The sequence below is a fragment of the Dromiciops gliroides genome, chromosome 3 (genome assembly GCF_019393635.1).
Source record: "Dromiciops gliroides isolate mDroGli1 chromosome 3, mDroGli1.pri, whole genome shotgun sequence".
In the NCBI taxonomy this organism is placed as follows: Eukaryota; Metazoa; Chordata; class Mammalia; order Microbiotheria; family Microbiotheriidae; genus Dromiciops; species Dromiciops gliroides.
This window is the reverse complement of record NC_057863.1, coordinates 523,200,336-523,221,748: the sequence shown is the minus strand read 5'-3', so window position 1 is coordinate 523,221,748 and position 21,413 is coordinate 523,200,336. Positions and strand designations below refer to the sequence as shown.

The 21,413-nt window shown below is 36.7% G+C and overlaps 1 protein-coding gene across 1 annotated transcript in view; it reads right to left on the bottom strand.

Moving 5' to 3' along the window:
• Nucleotides 1-21,413, bottom strand: part of DYNC2H1 (dynein cytoplasmic 2 heavy chain 1) — a 380,708-nt gene that overhangs the window by 149,509 nt on the left and 209,786 nt on the right. Inside the window, 7 exon segments of the mRNA XM_043996879.1 lie at nt 47-120; nt 123-206; nt 10,082-10,154; nt 10,935-11,066; nt 14,299-14,376; nt 15,191-15,241; nt 16,027-16,092. Of these exon segments, the coding sequence (XP_043852814.1) occupies nt 47-120; nt 123-206; nt 10,082-10,154; nt 10,935-11,066; nt 14,299-14,376; nt 15,191-15,241; nt 16,027-16,092 (558 nt within the window).

Genomic DNA, 21,413 nt, shown 5'->3' with positions numbered 1-21,413 from the left:
AGCAATAATAACTATAGAAAATTAATAGACCCCATCTAGGACTCACCTGATGATAACAGTCACCACTTCGTTCAGTATTAGCAAGTTCCTGTAGTTCTTGGGAAGGATCAGCTCCAGGAAAATAATTATCAAAATGGGTTCAATTTCTAATGTCTCTTTGTATAAATGTTTCAGATTCAGAGGTGGTGGGGACAACTCTTTCAGTCCTAAAATGCATATTGGGGAAATAAAAAGGCAGTGAATATATATCTTAAATCTCCTAATTAAAACAACTACATATTGAGAAAAGGAGATAAATGAAATTCTTGTCAATTGTTTTTCATATAGAAATCATGGGTAAAAGTCATAACAACATTTAAGTATATTTTTCTTCCAATAAGACATGAATGCAAATAATACTCAACTGTTATACATATATAGGTATATGAAAAACATATAAAAACATGCGAGGTAACCTTGACACTTATCTTGGGGGAGAAAAGCACTAGCATCTGGTGGAACAGGCAGGCAGGAAAGTTCTCATGTAAAAAGTGGCCCTTTGGGGCGGCTAGGTGGTGCAGTGGATAAAGCACCGGCCCTGGATTCAGGAGTTCCTGAGTTCAAATCTGGCCTCAGACACTTGACACTTACTGGCTGTGTGGCCCTGGGCAAGTCACTTAACCCCCATTGCCCCGCAAAAAACAAATAAATAAATATTAAAAAAAAAAAGTCCTTAAAATGATATTGGAGGGACAGTTAAGTGGCGCAGTGGATAGAGCATTGGCCCTGGAGTCAAGAGGACCTGAGTTCAAATCCAGCCTCAGACACTTAACACTTACTAGCTGTGTGACCCTGGGCAAGTCACTTAACCCTAATTGCCTCACGATAAAAAAAAAAAAAAAAAGATATTGGATGAGGGGCAGCTAGGTGGCGCAGTAGATAGAGCACCGGCCCTGGAGTCAGGAGGACCTGAGTTCAAATTCGGCCTCAGATACTTAACACTTACTAGCTGTGTGACCCTAGGCAAGTCACTTAACCCCAATTGCCTCACCAAAAAGAAAAAAAAATTTATTGGTTGAGGTCAAAGAGTCCAAGAACACAGAGCAGAAGAGGGGGATGGCACAAAGACATGAGATAGTACACCACTTAAAGCAAGATGGACAGTTTGACTGGACTGCAGAATGTGATGAACTAAGTAATGTGTAACAAGGAAGAAAAGGTGGAATAGGGCAAAATTATATATTGCCAGATTAAATGGAAAACATCTCTCCTTCTGGGAACTTAATGTATGTCCAACTTGGAAATTAAAACATAGAAGAACTTTCTTTTGAACCCACTGCCTTTGAGTAACTACTAATTTGAGAAAATGTGCTAGGCAGTTCCATATTTGGGGGAACTGAGTGAATAAGGCTTCACAAAATACAAGAGAACCATTTCATTTACCTGGAAAATTTTTATCAGCCCAAAGGCCTAGAAAAACATAAAAGAGGAGGAATAGGCAGTTTCACAGAATATTAGAGCAAGAAGGAAACCTTCTGATTGGCATTCAGAGCCTTTCATAATCTGTACCACACCATCCCTTTCCAGTCTTCTATACCTGCAATCCCCGAACTTCTTATTGTCATCCAATATAACTTTTCATTAAATGCAGTAACAGTATACTTGACAAGGGGGTTATCATAATTCTAAATATATACTGCTCTACTCTTCCCATGAACACTGTGTATATTTGTTGGCCATTGTGAAAATGTTTTTAACTAAAGTCCTAAAACTTAGTGGAAAAGGCTAAAAGAAACAAAAGTTAAGTAGAAAGTCAAAAATAAAATATAAAACTGATAAAGGAAGGAGGTAGATGGCTCAATTACAAAAATGTACTTATCTGAAAGATACATGTCCTACCTTTTACTCATGTGATGAAGTATGATTTTTTTAATAATGCATACAATGAGAATTTAATAGGAGACTGTGGAAGCTACTGTTAATTCTAAACTGTATGAGACGTATGATAGCCAGGCTAAGGCTATGGTTTTCCAGTTTAAGAGGGGAATATAAATCATATTCAAGGCTTGCTTCTGCTTGTGGGACTCATTTCTAACCTACTGTGAGATAAATGAGTGAGGGTGCAATAAACAAATTGGTTCCCTGCAACCTATATACCTTAGGGAAATTCTTGTGCAATAATGGGTAGGAACAACCATTCAGAGGAAGATACACATACCTAAATATGTTTAAGGACTTCTGGGCTATGAATTTCTAACTACTTTTAGAGTACTAGGATTTAAACAGATAAAAAGCAACAGCCCAATATGGATAGATACCACACAAGACAATTTATTTATTTATAAACCATTAAGTTCTCTAATAAATAGGATTTGAACCAATGCCTTTCAGTCAGTCAGTCAAAAAACCAAACATATTTATTAAGTACTTACTGTCTGCCAGGCACTGTCCTAAATGCTAGAGGGAAAGGTAAAAGAGTGTCTGCTTCCAAGAAGTTCACATTCTAATGGGGGAGACAATTTGTAAACAACTATGTACAAATAAAGTATATATAGTATAAAGTATAGGAAAAAAACAGTAGATGTAGCACTAAAATTAAGGCTACCTGTAGGAGACAAGATTTTAGCTGGAACTTGAAGGAGTCACAGAAACAGAGAACAGAGATGAGGAGGGAGAACACTCCTGGGATGGGGGACAGCCAAGGAAAATGTCCAGAGTAGGAAGATAAGAATATCTTGTTCAAGGAACAATAAGAAGTTCAGGGATTGCAGGTATAAGAAGACTGGAAAGGGATGGTGTGGTACAGATTATGAAAAGCTCTTAATGCCAATCAGAAGATTTTGTATTTAATCTTGGAGATGATAGGGAGCCACTGGAGTATATGGGACTAAGGGTGAAGGTGAGGAGATATGGTCATGCCTGCACTTTAGGAAGATCCCTTTGACAGTTGAATGTAGAATGGATTGGAAAGGAGGGCAACCAACAAGCAGGCTATTATAAATAGTCCAGTGATGAGGAGATGAGAGCCTACACCAAGGGTGAGGGCAAAGGAGATGATACCAAGGTAAAATTGACAAGCCTTGGGAACTAATTAGAAGATGACACCCACATTGTGAGTCAGAGAGGAATTAAATTAGCAAACATGTATTAAGTGCTTGCTATGTGACACAGGCATTTGAGATACAAGGCCGAAGTCAAAACTGTTCCTGTGCTCAAGGAGCTTATTATATTCTACTGAGGGGATGAGTGAATTGAAAGTACTTAAAAAATAAAACAAAGTCATTTTAAGAAGGGATTGGGGAAGGAGACAGAGAGTCAGAGATAGAGACAGATATACTGACAGAGACAAAGAAAGAGAGAATAAATGGATTGGGTGAAAAGGGAAGGTCAGGAAAGGTATAAAGTAGGAAATGGCACCTGAACTTTAATTTGAAAGAAAGTAGAAATCCTATAAGGTGCAGGTAAGGAGGAAGTATATTCTAGACATTGTAAGAAATGATGGTGAAAAGTCAAATAGATGTGAGATGGAAAGCTATGTACATGAATAGCCAGTAGGCCATTTTTACTGTAAAGGAGAGAACAGAAAGGAGAAAAATATGAAATTAAGCCTGGAAAGGAAGATGAGAACCAGATTTAAATGTCAGGTTAAGCAGTTTGTATTTCATTCTAAAGGCAACAGAAAGCTACTAAAGTTTTTATTTGGGGGATGGAAGGTATCACATGGTCTACCCTACATTTTAGGAATATCAATTTGGCAGCTCTAACCTACTTCACTCAAATTATTTTTGTAAGAAGAGTGTCCCCTATCACTACCTCAATAAATAAAGAAATCTCTAACTTCTCAATTAAATAAATGAACTAGAGACATGACCTTAGTGTGAACAAGGAATTGAATCAAAGGAAGTTTAACTACATGCACAAAATTCCTTGATCAATTTGGAAAGTGAGGCCATTGGACAAAGTGAAATGACACAACAAAGGATGTTCATATTGGGTGAGGAGACGTGTCTCCTTCTTCTGTCTCCTCTACCACCAAAGACCTTTGGGAACTTCAAAAGGTCCAAATGTTTGGAATTTCTAATTACTGTCCAAGTGGCATCAACAAAACATGGGGAGGGGTTTAGTGTTGGACTGAGGACTCAAAGACAAACAATACACACTGAGGAAAGGCAGTACCAAAATCGCAAAAGATGCCCAATACAAGTTCTACTGTGCCTAAGGGGAACTTCATAAGCATCCTGTGAAGGGGAGAAAAGAACATCCAGAAACCAAAACATGAGTAATCTCGGCCACATGTGCTCTAAGGTGGAAGACTTTCCCCAGAAATTGTTACATGCTGGCGGGAAGATGTGTCACAGGCTTTTGTGAGGATGCTTGATACTAACTTTCTTACTATACCACCTTAGTAAAATGTCCCTCTAAAAGATATTTCACCTAGCTGCCTAATTGATATTATCTGATAATCAACAGTGGCCATACTATGATGGGGACTATAGTACTGGAAAAATCCACTCCCCAGTCTTAGGGTCTCCAGAACCCTGAGAGGATGAGAAGTAGCCAAGCTCTAAGAACCTCCTTGCCTGTGCCAGGTAGGACGGCAAAGCAAGCCTTGAGTACATGCTATGAGCTGCACATACACATAGAATAGGAAACAATCAATGAATAATCCAGAATGTGCAAGAGAAGTGACTTTTTTTCTATAACATCATCACAATGTGTGTCTAAGTTCTTAATTTAAGAATGTGTACACACATGCACAAATTGGGTCTCCCAGGAGAATGTAAGCTTCCTAAGAGCAGGGACGTTTTTCTTTTTTACTTTGTGTTTCTGGAGTCTAAAATGTTAATAGACTCTTAATAATTGTTTTTAATTGACTGATTAAGTTGATCCTCTATGGAGGATTTAAGAAAAGATATTAGGAAAAATCTCAAGCAATGAAAAGACATGGAGAAGTTGCTATCTATACAGAGAGATGAAGTACCAACACCAATGAGATCATGGATACAACAAAATATCAAATCATGTTTTGAAAATCCGATGTGGCTCTTGAAATCAAATAATTGCTTCTATTAAAAGAACATTTAGTGTGATAGGCCTCCTCATATCAAAACAGTCTTCTGAAATAACTTCCTCCAAAGCCCAGTGGAAGTGTCACCTCTTACATCTGATTCTCCTAAAACTTGTTATTGCTTTTTACTTCTTGAAATTACTTCATATTACTTTTGTATACTTTATAATTTATTGATATGTGTATATGTTTATGCCATTAAGTAGAATATAAGCTCCTTCCAGCAAAGAATTTTTGTCTTTGTACACTGAGGGTCTAGCATAGTACCATGCATATATCAGGCACTTAATATCAACCAACCAAAAAGCATTTAATAGGCACCACTTTGCATGAGGTACTATGCAAGGCACTAGGGATGAAAAACAAAGAATGAAATAATGGGAAGTCATTACTGAGTAGGAGGAAAGTGAAGTGGTTAGAGATGAGCTTAAGAAAAAGCACTTTGGGGGCAGCTAGGTGGTGCAGTAGATTGAGCACTGGCCCTGGAGTCAGGAGGACCTGAGTTCAAATCTGACCTCAGACACTAAACACTTACTAGCTGTGTGACCCTGGGAAAGTCACTTAACCCCAATTGCCTCACCAAAAAATAAAAAAAAAGAAAAAGCACTTTGGAAGCATTATATAGGATGGACTAGAGTGGGGAGAGATCTGAGGAAGGAAAACTAATTAGGAAGCCCCTGTGATAATTAAGATGAGAGGTGGGGTGGGCCAGAACTAAGGTGGTGGCTGTTTGAATAGAGAGAGTAGGGCAAACAAAAGACATGACAAAGTTTGCCAAAGGTTGAGTAGATAATGGAGAGTGAAGAATCAAAGATAATGCCAAGGTTGCAATAAGGGGTGGGTTTGGGAGGAAAAATAATGAATTCTGTTTTGGACATTCTGAGTCTGAGATGTCTCGAAGGAAATAAATATCCTTGAACTGAATGGAACTGAAATAAAAGGCTTATTTGGGAAATGGTTGACAATAAAAACAGTCCAAAAGCCAAAATTTAGCATTACAGCATAAATATAAAAGTGTAGTAAAATATTTTAGTTTAGAGAAAGGTCAGAGAAAACATTAAAAAGTTACACCATTAAGGAAAATATAAAAGTTATTAATCTCACTTAATTATGCCAATTCTGCCTTCAAACACTCCAATACAATTTCTAGGACATTTCTAAGTGAATGATTCTACTTACAGTAAGATTAAATTTAGGAAAGTAAGTGGCCATGTCTCTGGACAAATATCATTATAATTGTCATCATAAATCAATACCATCTTGTCAAGTTAGAAAGCACAAAATGTCAATGTCGCTGTGCATTACTGTATGTTAAACTACTGGAATAGTATGTTTTGAAGAAATAGCAATGATGGATTTAAAGTAAGAACTGGAAGGAAAGAATGATGGATTTCAAGTCAGAAATCATGAGTTCAAATACCAGTTCTAGCACTAATAAACTGAGTAACATGGGGATTCAATTCCTTCATCTGAAAAATGACTTATTCTGTCTCATACAACCTATGAGACCCCATTTAGCTCTAAATGTATGATCCTATTCCTCACTGTAAAACCCATTGTTTTAGTTTGCCTATGACAATTCTCCAACTTCCTGCAGCATTTCTTAAGAGTATAGGATTCACAGATTTAGAGCACATCAAAGATCTTTTTTTCTAGTCTAATCTCCTCTTTAGAGAGCTGAAGATTCTGAAGCCCTGCCAAATCAAATTAATAAGCTTCCAGAATATTGAGTCTTTGTGACTTTTAAAAGAGTCTTTCCCTAAATCAGCGTTCTTAACAAGGGTGTTATTGATAGATTTTGGAGGTCCATGAACTTGGATGGTAAAAAAAAATTACATCTTTATTTTCAATAAATTTTAAGTGAAATTTAAATTTTCCTTCGCTTGTGATTTTTTAAAAGATTATTCTGAGAATGGATCCATAAGTTTCTGCAGAGAGTGTAGTCCATTGCCACCTCCCCAGAAACAATTAATAAGTGCCTTGAAACAAAAGCAGATAGGATTTATATGTGCTTTCCTACAGCTTTCTCACTCACCCACATAGCCCATAAGGAAATCAACTAAGAGGGATAAGAATAGATTTTTTTCCAGCCTAAGAGACAGTAGTAGACAGGGAACTATGGTAATATAGTGCCTTGAGTAGGCTTTGGAGGAAGTTCAATTATTTATTTTGGTAAACTGTATTTCAATATGAGGATATCCTATCAGATCAAACAATATACTGATTATAGTATGAAGAGTTCTGATAATAACAAATGACAAAAGCAGGCATGGGCATACCCATGAGACACAAAAAGGGAGTTCATGGTCAATGTTACTGATTTGTATCAATTATCTTAATTTCTTAGATAATGTGATGCTAAAATTACCTTGTCTGAAAAGTCTATTATAACCCTAGTGGTTCTTTTAAAAATGGCCTAATGCATAGTAAATTTTTCCTAGTCCCTCAAATTCATGTATGGGTCTATTCAAAAGTAAATATTATAGAAGTTATTCCTGAATATGACGGTGATTAAAATTTTACAGTGAATGGAGGTTTAATTTAGCAATATTTCAAGAATGACAGTGTTGGTATTTCCTGAATTTTCTTCAAATTTTTGATAGAAAATTTTATCTTAGAGAAAATATAGGCCAGAAACTTTACTTTATGAGATTATAATTTCCTGTAAATTTTTTGCATAGTATCTGCCATACAATGAACACTCAGTGAATATTAATTCAATAGGACATGAACAAAAAGTGAGACTTTTCAGAAAATAGGAGGTCAAAGCACTTTATTAACTAGACCAAGATTTCATTTTTTTAAAAATTCTAAAGCCACTTACTTCATAACACAATACAGATTTATCATTCTTATATCGGTAACTGCTTAAAGTCAAATCCATTTCTTGACCTTTCCCAACATAGTTTCCCCAAACTTTTCTCACACAAAAGGAATCATGGCCAGGTGCATAATGTGTAAATAAGTAACAAATACGGAGTAGTGGAGAGAAAGCTGACCTTAAGAGCCAAGAAGAACTGAGTTCAAGATCTGCCTTTGACACATCATAGATTGTGTGCCCCAGACAAGTCACTTAATCTTTCAATGAATGATTCTGGCAATTCTCTAAGACTTTAACTTGTAAAGAAGGTAAGGCCTTGGTAGGGGAAATTTTCACCCTAAAGTTCCTTGAATCAATAAATCACAATTCCATTCCCTGTTGCTGTACCATTATAAATTGGTATTACTGCAAGAATTATTATTATAATTCTCAAGACAGATAAGTCTGAGTGAGAGAGGTTTAGCAACAATTCATTGTGCAATACTTGTTTACAACTTAAAGGAGTGTCAACATGTAATAAACTCTAGGTTTTTTGTAACTAAACAAACCATGGGTCAATCAATTTGAAGGATAATCCAATTCAACAAGTTAATTATTAAGCTCACACTATATACAAGGCTCCATGATAAGCACTGGAGGTACAAAACTAAAAGAAATTCCCTGACTCAAGGACTTTCATGACTACTAGTCTCAAGTAGCTACAACTCCAGAAAGAGTCATTCAATTAAACCCCAGTGTGCTCCTTCCTGTGTATTCCTAGAATCACAGAATTTCAGAATGTGAAGAGACCTTAGCAGTTACAACTCTAACCCAGAGCTAAAAAGAAATTCCTACTTCAAAAATTCAAAGAATTTTTATCCTAATCCTTCTTGGAAATCTCTGAGGAAGTGGAGTCCTTTATCTCCTTATCAGACTACTTTTGAATAGCTCTAATTATGAGGAAGTTTTGTTTTTCCTAAAAAGCCTAAATTTGTCACTTTTGAAGCTTCCCCCATTATTACTGGTTCTGCTCTCTGGGTCCAAACAGTCTAATCCTATTCTGCATGTCAGTCCTTCCCATACTGGAAGAGAATTATCATCATGTCTCCACTGAGTCTTCTCCAAGAAAAAACATTAATAATCCCTTCTACAGATCCCCAAGTGACATGAACTCAAGGTCATCACCATCCAGATTGCTTTCCTCTGGACACTTTTCAGATGATTCCTGTCTTACCAAAAACTGTAGTACCTAGAACTTAAATAATTCAAATGTCATCAGATCAGAAGAAAATGCAATGGGATGATCCCTTCCTTATTCCTAGATACTATGTTTCTTTCCATATAGACCAAGATTGCATTAGATTTTTTTAACCATATCACACTCTTTATTCATATTGAACTTGCAGGTCTTTTTTCAAAGAAATGCTTTTTATTAATATCTCCCCCATAATCTCTTAATGAAGTTTAACTTTTGAACCCAAATATATAACTCCAATTTTATCTCTATTAAATTTCACTGTACGAGAATTAATCCAATCATATAGCCTATCAAAATCTCCCTGGATCTTAGACAGAGATGACTATCATCCACTGTTAGCAATCTCTACGAGCTTTGTGCGATTTGAAAATCTGAAAAACACACCATCTATTCCTTTATAAGAGTCACTGATAAAAATATTTTAAAATATTTAACCCCCGAGGCACTACCCTGGAGGCTTGCTTCCAACCTGACACATTCATCAGACAAATGTTTTGTAGTTTTATATCATACAATATTAATCCCATGACAAAAATCTCAAAATTGACATTGCTTTTTAAAATATTATTGCTATCAGACAGATGAAGGAAAAAATCCAAATATAAAGGTAGTTAAAGGTAAAAAAGTAATGAGAAATTAGCCCTCTGCCTCTAAGTCAACTTCAACTTCAACACTTGACACTAAAATACTACTTAAAGACAATGTTCAACGTCCTTACAACTATTTGAGCTTATAAAACGAATGTGTTCATCTAATGCAACTCAACATTAAAGTAACATGTGACATTATGTTAAAAAGAAATCTGTACTTTTGAAAAACAAATATAGCTTGTTAGCAACTAGAAGTATTATAAAGATCGCATGTTATTAAAACTGTAAATTAAGATCCCAAAGAAAATAAGCATATGTTAACACTGAATTGTAAAATATGTAAAAATGTATAGATTTGGCTAATCATTTTAAGATGTAACACTTACCCAGAGTTTTACATGCAAAAAGGGCCATGGCACTCTGAAGTCTATCTGGTCTAAGAGCCTGTACCACCAGGACCTTGGAATAGAAGAGACAGTAAACAGCAAAGGGCAACGTCGTTATAATTTTTTAAATCCCCACAACTAGAAAAAAGTATGTTCATTTAAGAAAACAGATATTTCAAGGAATATCAAGGAGAATACATGACACTGCACCTTAATTATTCTCCCACTCAAACTCAAGCTGATTAAATCTCCCTTTGTTTCAGCCACAGTGCCCAAGGTTACCCCCACAAGTGTTTAAGAGAATTATGAAATGAAATCAATCACCAAATCAGACAATAAGTCTAGAACTTAGATCAGCAAGGCCAATCATGTTGAAATTTCTCAACTCTTACCCTTAAGATCAGAAGCTTTCTGACTCTAAGTTCTGGGTGCATTCAACTACACTTGATGGCTGGGTCTTTTATGTTTTATCACTGGGTATCATAAAAGGATGGCATGTAATTCAGGCTATTTGTCATTGAGGTTTTTCTACTGGAAGAGAACCTGACACAAGGAGGTAGGCCCTATGATGATCAACTAAAAGGTCTCTGTTTATCTTTCCAGGTTGGCCCTTACCGTTAAAGCAAAGACAGTGTAATGAGGGGAAGGGAGAGATGCTGGGGAGTTGATGGAAATGTACTAAGAGAAACCACAACCATAAAATATGACCATTGTGGTACTCCTCTGCTTGGTCCTAGTGTCAGGTGATGGTCAAAACCTGAGTGCCACTCAGCTGCAAATGTATCAAAGACTGAATAACCACCAAAGGATAAACAAATAGCAGAAACATTTTCCATTTAAAGTTGAATTTTACCTGCTGAAATAAGGAAACCTTCTTTGATAGAATGGATGGGAATTCCTGCTCACACATTGAGTTATGGTAGTAGGGCCGCCAAAGACTAACATCATCAAAGCAGAGTGTCTGATAGAGACTAGGAAGTGTTATCTATGAAGGAAATACACAGGTACATATAATTTAGAAAAATAAAACAACAAGTGACTCTCATCTGTCCATAGCCTATATATCTCTATATCCAAGCCTCAGTCTAGCATGTCAGCACTCGGTGGTGGAAAGGGACAATACAAAACAGAGTTCCTGCTCACACTGAACATTACTCCCTCTTCTACAATCTTCAATCCAGCAAAATTAACATTCTCCCTATTTCTCATATAAGACATTTCATTTCCATCTCTGTGCCTTTCTATTAACTTCTCCTAACACCTGGAATGTACTCCCCTACTCATCTATACCTTATGGACTCCCACTCCCTTCAAGATGGAGCTCAGTCACAATCTTCTGAATTAAGCTTTTTTCCTGATACCATTAGTGTCCTCCCTCCCTAATTCTGTAATGTATATTTACGTTAACTCCCTTGATAGAATCTAAGCCCTTCAAATGTAGGGATCATTTCACCTTTTGTATTAATATGTCTATTAAATACCTGTTCATTGACTACCCACCACCTCTACTTCCGAGTTTTTAGAGGCACTAGATTTTGAAGTTGTATAATATATACACAGGCTTCAGTCTCTTAGCAATGCATGATATAGAAGACTAAACTATGTGATACAGATTATGAATACAGTAGGATTTCAAAGAAAATGGATATAAACAAGAGACAAATTAATTAATAGAAGTGTTCATGAAAAAACTGACACAATGTAGTAGATGAACAAGGAGAAGACTAAAGAGAACATTTCAGGCAAGGAGAACAGCATGTGAATCCTACAGAAATGGGAATATATTTAGCACTGCAAGGAATAATGGTGAGGTTTTAGATCAACCAGGAAGAGCAACTTGGTTGAAATAGAGGGTGAACAGGGAAAAGAAGTGGGAAATAAAGTTACATAGAAAGAATAGCACCAAATTATGGCGGATTCTAAACATCAGATGAGAGAAATTAAATCTGATGTGACAAGAATTATGGAATTGCTAAAGGTTTTTGAAAAGTATGGCATGTTTAAAATGATATGTAAACAAGAGCAGTGTAACAAACTACATTAGAGTAAGAAAGAGACTAGAGGCTGAGAAGCAGCTAGAATAATATAGGTCTAATTTGATGGGGCTCTCATGACATCAATTATCACCTCTGTAAGGGCTCTCAGACACACACACACACACACAGAGTGACACTGACCTCCTGCCTGTTCCTTAAATAAAACACTCCATCTACCAAATCTGGGCATTTTCACTGGTTGTACCCATATCTGGAATGCTCTCCATCTTCACCTCCTTCCTCCTGGCTTCAAGCCCTAGCTAAAATCCCACCTTCTACAGGAGACCTTTCTTGTTCAAGTTTAATTCTAGTGCCTATGCTTTGTGAATTATTTCCAATTCACCTTCTATATTGCTTGTGTGTCGGGCCAGCTAGGTGGCGCAGTGGATAAAGCACTGGCCCTGGATTCAGGAGTACCTGAGTTCAAATCCGGCCTCAGACACTTAACACTTACTAGCTGTGTGACCCTGGGCAAGTCATTTAACCCCCACTGCCCCGCAAAAAAAAAAAAAAAAATTGCTTGTGTGTCAGTGACACACAAGTCATTGACATGTTATCTCCCCAATTAGATTGTTTTTGGTTTTTTTGTTTTTTGTTTTTTGCAGGGCAATGGGGGTTAAGTTACTTGCCCAGGATCACACAGTTAGTAAGTGTCAAGTGTCTGAGGCTGGATTTGAACTCAGGTCCTCCTGAATCCAGGGCTAGTGCTTTATGCACTGCGCCACCTAGCTGCCCCCTCCCCAATTAGATTGTAAGGTCCTTGGGAGCAAACACCATCTTTTCCTTTCCTTTGTGTCCCCAGTGCTTAGAACAGTGCCTGGCATATATTAGGTACTTATATACTTATATATTTATTGACACTCTCTCTCTCTCTCTCTCTCTCTTTCTGTGTGTGTGTCTCCGTCTCTGTCTCTCTTCTTCCCTCCCTTCATCCCTCTCGAGCACACACACACACACACACACACACACACACACACACACACACAAACCCCCCCACACATACATACACAGTGTTAGTCTCTATTCTGAGCTCCAAGCATCACCAATTACTTTTTTAACATCTCAGCTATATGTCCCATTAGCAGCTCAAAATGAATAAGACCAAAAAGAAACCCTTTATCTTCATTCCATGAATATAAACCTCTCCCCTGAATGTCCTCATTTTTTTGTGAGGCACTACTGTGATTCCAAAAACCAAGGTTCATAAGTCTGGATTCATCCCAACAATTCCCTCTCTTTCAAACTTCATATCCAATCAGTTGGAAAATGCTAGTGATTCTACCTCTACAGGATCTTTCATATTCATTCCCTTCTCTCTCCTCACATGGTCAAGTTATCATCACTACTTGCTGGTAGTATTTTCCCCTTCTGTGATTACCTTCCATTTACTCTGTGTGAATATGTATATAAACATATATGTGTATTATTATATATGTTTTATGTACTTAATAATTTACATGTTGTCTTTCCCATTAAAATGTTACTTTTTTTATGAACTGAAATGGTTTTCCCCTTTCTAACCTCTAGCTCTTTTCATAGTGTCTGACATATAGTAGGTGCTAGATAATGTTTATGGAGTAACTGACTGATTGGATTATTGCAAGAGTTGACTTAATAAAATCGTAGTACCCAGATATTCTCCCTTTCTAATCTATTTATCTAAGAGCTGCCCAAATAATATTCCTAAAGCATAAATCTGACCATTTGGGTAGGTAAATCGTAGCAGGTAAATCTTTAAATCTCTAATCAGTAAAACATCTTGATTATTATTACTTTCCTGCCATTTCATCAGGGAGTCATAAAGCCCCAAAGATTCTCTACACATAGAACAATTTATATTTATAATGAATTTTAAGCCCTATTCTCGAGGTACATCATACTGTCTCACCTGAATTATTCTTTAAAGAAACTATATGCTAACTAATCTGGGAGACAGTGATTTGAAGGTATCTCTTCTTAGAGAGATGTCATATTCACAGAAATATCATGACTGCAAACAGACAAAGGATGCACAAATTACTGTACTCCCAGTTAGGACAAAAAAGAATATATATATATATATATATATATATATATATATATATATATATATATATATATATATATATATATATAAAATACATTATTATATATATTATTATATATGCCTTCATTATATAAAAGTCATCATATCATCTTTACCTTTAATGCTGCCACCGCCCAGCTCCGTTCTTGATCTATCCAAGATGGAAGTTGATCACGAATTCTTTGTTGAGTGTCCTTCAAAAAAATTAGACAAGTTTTGTACAATTTGAAAAATTCTGACTTTGAAAAAATCTTTAGCAATTAAACAATTGTATTTTTAAAAGGTACATGGTAAAGTCCATGTGGCATAATACCAATGAAGTTGCATACAATTTAGTTGCACTTTTACTTATTGACACTTTAGAACAACTTAACTAGATTGCAGAAAGAAATATCCAACAAACATATCAAGGCAATCCTCACGTTAAGTATTTTACATGACAAAAGCCATCCAGAATAACCCTCCTGGTAGCCACAGAAAATCCCCTACTCTCTTGTCCCACAAATAGGAACTTTCTCGCTCTCACAGATGCTAGGTGGGTACCCACTAATCACATCCTAAAGCCAGTCCAGGACTGCTGATACTGAAGAAAAGGAAAGTGAAATCTTTCCCTTTTCCTGAACCTTCTCACTCCAACCCTAAGAATATAATCAGTAAAAGAAAACAAAGGTTTTATTTTTGCCTCTAAAATATGGAGGAATTTTGCCTCATTCCTTTAAATAAATACAAAGTCTCCATTAGCAATTATATATGACTTTATATATATGACTATAAAAAGATGGGCTAAGATCCTCTTAAACCATGGTTATAGGTAAATTCAGTATGGTTTTCCAGAGAAAATCTGGAATGTGAATCAAGATTAAAAGGTAAGACAAATCATTCATAATAACTTACTAATTCTTTTTAGGGCTAACTTAATTTTTATGCAAACTGTATTCCATGAAGAAAGCAGGTAGGCCTTTTCTTCCTTTACCAACTTTAAACATATAAAACACTGGTTTAACTTACTGCTTTCCGTAACATGTCTCCAACAATCACTCCAGTAAAAGTATCCCATTCCTAGTGAAGCAAAATGTGTATATTTTATGAGAAGCATGAGAAATATATTAAAAGACTGACAAAAGAATGTGATTCCCTGCTTTCCATATTTGAGTTTTCTACCTATGGAGTTTTGTGGGGGCAGAAGGAAAATAGTCTCCTAATAAATACAGCCATCTCCTATTTACTGGTATAAAAGAATTTACTACCTAGTCTATTTCATAGAATGGCTTAGCAATGATTCGAAATTATACTTCCGATTAAACAACATGCAGTAAGTCAAATTAGGCTACATCCTGGAAGGGCATATGGACTTGCGGTCACCTCTTGTTCTGTATATAGTGGCTATGACTGATTTGGAGTCTGTGTGGCCCAAGATAGAGCTAGTACCATCAGTGAACCAAAGAGTATCTTTTTCTATCTTTGTACTATAACTCACAGTTTAACAGACCTATTCTCTAACTTTTCAGAGTGACCCCAATGGTACCTTTTTATATTTTATATTTCACATAGGAATAATAATGTCATGCTTAACTTTCATTTTGAAAATGGATCAAAATAACAGGCATTATTTTAGATACAAAAAAACAATCATTTAGAGAAAATTTAAGGATGCAAATGCACATTTCATCAGTTTCTTTTCCTGAATTATAAAACAGTGATTATGTTTTAACTATCTTCTGGTCTTACAGTATTTAGTACAGAATTATGAATTAATATTTAATCCTGAACTGAAACCACACATTTAAACATATTAAAATTTCTGGTTTGTAATACTGAAGATTCCCCTTTGTAACTCTACTTACATTTTCCTGGAAAAGTTCAGGATGCATTCCTCGGGCAAAATGTAAAGCAAACATCAGCTGATCAGCCTGAAATAATCACATAATAATCAATCTTTTCTCAATCTGTAGCATTTAAAGATGTCTGTTCTTTAAACAGACAATTCCAACTAAAAAACTACTTGAAACAATTCACAACTTTAGCAAAATTGCAGGATATAAAATAAGCCCACATAAAGCATCAGCATTTTTATATATAACCTACAAAGTCCAACAACAAGACACAGAAAGAGAAATCCATTTAAAATAACTGTAGAGAATATAAAATATTTGGTAGTCTACCTGCCAAGACAAACCCAGAAACTATATGAATAGAATTACAAAACACTTTTCACACTAATGAAATCATATCTAACAACTGGAAAAATATCAATTGTTTATGGGTAGGCCAAATTAATGTAATAAAAATGACAAGTCTACCTAAATTAATCTACTTATTCGATGCTATACCAATCAACATACCAAAAATTTATTTTATAGAGCTAGAAAAAATAACAACAAAATTCATTTGGAAGAACAAAAGGTCAAGAATAGCAAGCGGGGGCAGGTAGGTGACACAGTGGATAAAGCACCAGCCCTGGATTCAGGAGGACCTGAGTTCAAATCTGACCTCAGACACTTAACACCAGCTGTGTGACCCTGGGCAAGTCACTTAACCCTCATTGCCCCCCCCCAAAAAAAAGACCAAAAAAATATTTTCTTTATAGTCTCAGAACTTAGAACAGTGCCTGGCACATAGTAAATACTTTATAAATGTTTGCTGGTTGATTGTCAGAAGAAGGGAGTTAACTTATCATCAATTCCACGAAAAAAAAGCATTGTGGCAAAAACAGATTTTGCCTCCTAAAGCAATAATCAGTGAATGGGAAAAAACTCCCCCACTTAAAAACTGTCAGAAATTTAGTTAAAAGCTGCTTAGTATTCTTGCTGAACTGAGTATACATTACACATAAATAGTTTTTTTCAAAGACACTAAGAAAGATCATTTTTCCCTCAAACTTATTCACATATCAAATATTTCTCTCCTGAGTCCCACTGCCAGGTTTTGGGCCTTCCTGCTTACTTTTGTAACTCTTGATTTTGACAAGTTTTTTTTTTCCTTTCCTTACTGGAAAGTCTGTCTAAAGTAGCTGGAAAAAATCTTACTTTGGGTTACCATTCACTTTCAATTACCTCTGGAAGGTTAAAAGTTGCATATGAATTTGAGGAGGTCAATTTATACTTTGTATCTATCAGTTGCAACTTTTAGTTTGTTGTATGAGTTTTGTAGTTCTTAGCCGAGGATTCAGTTTTATATTTATAAGTTCCTATATAAAGATATGAAGTTTCCATTAAAAGTAACTGAAGCAGGGCATCTAGGTGGCACAGTAGATAAAGCACTGGCCCTAGATTCAGGAGGACCTGAGATCAAATGCGACCTCAGACACTTGACACTTGCTAACTGTGTGACCCTGGGCAAGTCACTTAACCCTCATTGCACTGCCCCCCCCCAAAAAAAAAGATGCAATGTGTATACTAAACACTGAAAAGCATGGGAAGACCTATATGAAGCTTTGCAAAGTGAACAAAGCACAGCCAGGAAACAACATACATAGTAATAATTGTAATATTACTTCAACAATTTATAAGGATAACTCAACAACAATCAATCAATAAAAAGAATCAATGTTGTTAAATTATAATGATCAAGCTTGTCCCCAAAAAAGTTCTTTACAGAGATAAAATTTTGCATATAACATTGTACCTGGTTAATAGATTAGTTGGTTTTTTGTTGAACTATGGTTCAGTTTTCTTTTGTTTTTCTACTTTTTATTCTTTATTGGAAGGGATGAATATCTGGCAGGGGTAGGAAGAGGAAAAACTGGGGAGTACAGGTAAGGTTAAAAAAAAAGAAAACATATTGGTGAAAAAAAGTTAAGGTAGCAACAAAATGAATGACACTGAGTAAAGCACTAGATGGGCTAAATGAAAATAAAGTGTGCTTAAAAGGCTGGGGAAGGCTGTAAGAACTAGAAAATATTTTTACTTTTAAGTATCGGTAGGATTTGGAGGGGAGAGTAGTGGGATCCTACTATAGATAGAACAGGCATTTCACAAAATGCCCTAGTAAGTACTGAGAGGTTATGGGGATGATGAGCAAACTTCATGTCTGGTTAAAAAAAAAAAAAAAAAAAGATCTTAGGGGGCTTACAAAAGTTCAAGTTCAACTTAGATCAACAGTAAAAAGGGCTTTCCCCAAAGTCCAAAAAGCTTTTCCAACACTATTTCACATTAATAGAAATACATGGTATAGATGGTAGGGGTAATGGGCTTATTATTACATTGTCCCCTGGTGAGACCAGATCTGTATCATGTTCAGTTCTGGGTACTATATTTTAGGAGGGACAAACTGAAAAGTACCTAGAAGAGGATGACTAGAGTGGAGATTAAAGACCATGCCAATGGAGAGAGAATCAACTGAAATAACAGAAGACATTTAGCCTAGAGAAGAGAACATACAAAGATTTGAGATAGCTATCTTTAAATTTGGAGGTTTAAGAAGTGTTCTGTTTGACTTCAGATGACAAAAGTTGGAGACAGCATGCAAGAGGCTGAAGACAAATTGATCCATTCTAATCCATCTTTGAGAATAAACTTCTGAGTAGTCCAGAAGTAGAATGAGCTGCCTCGGAAACCAGTTGGCTCCACCTCTACTTTAAGCCCCTTGCCTCTCTACTTATTGAAGATCTTACCTTTCCAAACCCAATACCTTCTCTCCTACTCACACGGACGGTGCTGAATGAAGCTAGAGAAAATCATAAAACTATCCTGACTGGGTCAACTACAAGTTTGTTACATAATATCAACAGGGTCCTCACTGTAGCAAGGCAATCCTTCTACACCTAATCGATTCTATTCTCCCAAGCAGCTTTTCCACACCCTTTCATTCCTTCTCAAACTTTCCACAGCTTCCCCTCCACCTACTCTCTCAGCAGAGAACTGGCCTCATATTGTGCTTTTTTGTGTGAGGCAATTGGGGTTAAGTGACTTGCCCAGGGTCACAGAGCTAGTAAGTGCCTGAGGTGAGATTTGAACTCAGGTCTTCTTGACTCCAGGGCCAGTGCTCTATCCACTGCACCACCTAGCTGAGGGAACATACAAGGTGTATACAGCCTAAATGAGAGTTAACCTGAAAAGGGAAAGAACTAGAATTGATTTCAGCAAGGCACTTTGCCAAGTCATTCAAGATACATGTAGATAAAATGGTGAGATGTGGCCTGGATGATAATACAAGTAAGAGGATTAGAAATTGCTTTAAGGAATAGACTGATGTATCATTGTCAAATTTGATAGGTAGCTTTAGGGGAATATTGTAGCACTCTTTCCTTGATTTTATTCTGTTTAGGATGTTTAATCAATTATTTGGGTGAAGACATAGATGATCCACTTATCAAAGGTCCAGAGCCACTGGGAGTCTAAAGTACTGGATGGCTTGTATCACTGGGGACTGCCAACCACCAAAGATGAAGAGCCAAGTACATGATCCTTTTACTGAGCATCTTCAATAAAAGTGCCTGGATACTGATTCATAAGGTATTTACTCATTCATTTTTTTTTAAGGTAATGGGGGTTAAGTGACTTGCCCATGGTCACACAGCTAGTAAGTGTCAAGTGTCTGAGGCTGGATCTGAACTCAGGTACTCCTGAATCCAGGGCCGGTGCTTTAACCACTGTGCCATCTAGCTGCCCCCTACCTCTCTTTTTTAATGTTTGAAAAAACAAGTTCATGTCACTCTGTCATAATGATACACTTGAGGATAAGAGCTGCAGCAAATACCCACCTTGCCTAACTCATGATCCAGAGTCACCAGTTGTTTAGGACAAAATGTTCTTCCCATTAAATTGTGAAGCCTGAGGGCAGGGACTTTTCTTTTGCTTCCTTTCGTATCCCCAGATCTTAGCACTGTGGCTGGCACATTTTTGGTACTTCACAAATGCTTACTGACCGACCTGATACTATTTCCCAATCTCTCATCTCCATCCACTTTAACCCTACTGCTTTTCAGCCCTCCCCTTATATTGTGCTCTCTGCAACCTCTGCTCTATTATAAACAAACTTTCCTTTGACTTTACCTCAACTCTAGCTATCTTCATGACCCATAATTCTGAAATTCATCTCTTCCCTCTGAGTCATACTTTCTAAACCCATTCTTCATCCTCACTGCAATCTCCAGTCACCACACCTCAACCTAATGTGCTAGCCCATCTCCACTACTCTGGCCTCACTCTCCTCCCTTTGTAGTCTGGACCCTATGGTTAACCCTGTCTTCTACCCTATATTCCTCCACAATGACCTTTCTGACACTCATGATCTCAACCTTAACTTATTCCCATTATTATTATCCTTTTCTGTTCATATTTATGGATTGCTGAATGTTCCTAAAGAAAGTTACTTCTGAGTAGGTCTCCTTTTAGTTTGTTATCTTATTTCAATTGAGCCTCCACAGCCAGATGAAAATTATTTTTTTTTCTTCTGATTAATCATCATTGAATTTACCATTCTAGTTGTTCTAAACCTTTTCTTCTCAAGCTTCCTCTATTAATCCCACCTCATCCTGTCCCATCAACATAGGACCCCATCTACTTTATTTCACTGAGAAAATGAAAGCTATATGTCCTGAGTTGCCCCTTATCCCTTATTCTATACTTCAAAACTCATCTATACCATTAATATTCCATTATTCATTTGTTCCAGTCACTAAAAAACAGGGAGCCTTTTTTGCCAAGACTCACCCTTCTACTTATGCCCTTGAGTTTCTCTTCTCACCTCCTATAAGAGCATGTCCCTTTGATAAATTTCTCTCTGTGCCTCCCTTCCTGCTCCTTACAGACATGCCCAAGTCTCCTCAATCTTTAAAGTAGCAAGACAACCCTGAGAGAGGGATGGAAAATAGCATGTGCCAAGGGAATCTAACAATTTCCGCTGGTTCCACTCAAACATACACAAAGACAAACCAAGACCCTGGTCCAAGAATCCTGGGAATAGCAATGTCCCTCAAATCATGGACTTCTAGTCCCTCCACTATGGCTATTATCAAGGAGAGTAACCACTGTGAAAAAGGGGTTTCACAAACCCAACCACCACCAACACTATGGCCTGACACTAACAGGCACCAGGTAATGCTGGCAGTCCTCGGATTACCAATGCCTCACACACCACTGTACCTCCTTCTAGTTCAGCTCCTACAGACACTGTAGAACAAACTTTATGGAAACACCATTCAGCTACTCTTTCTGCAGCTGCTACAGCTACTGGCTCCTCAGAAACCAAAGCTACTCAAGACTCGGAAAAGAAAATTCAAGACCCCAAA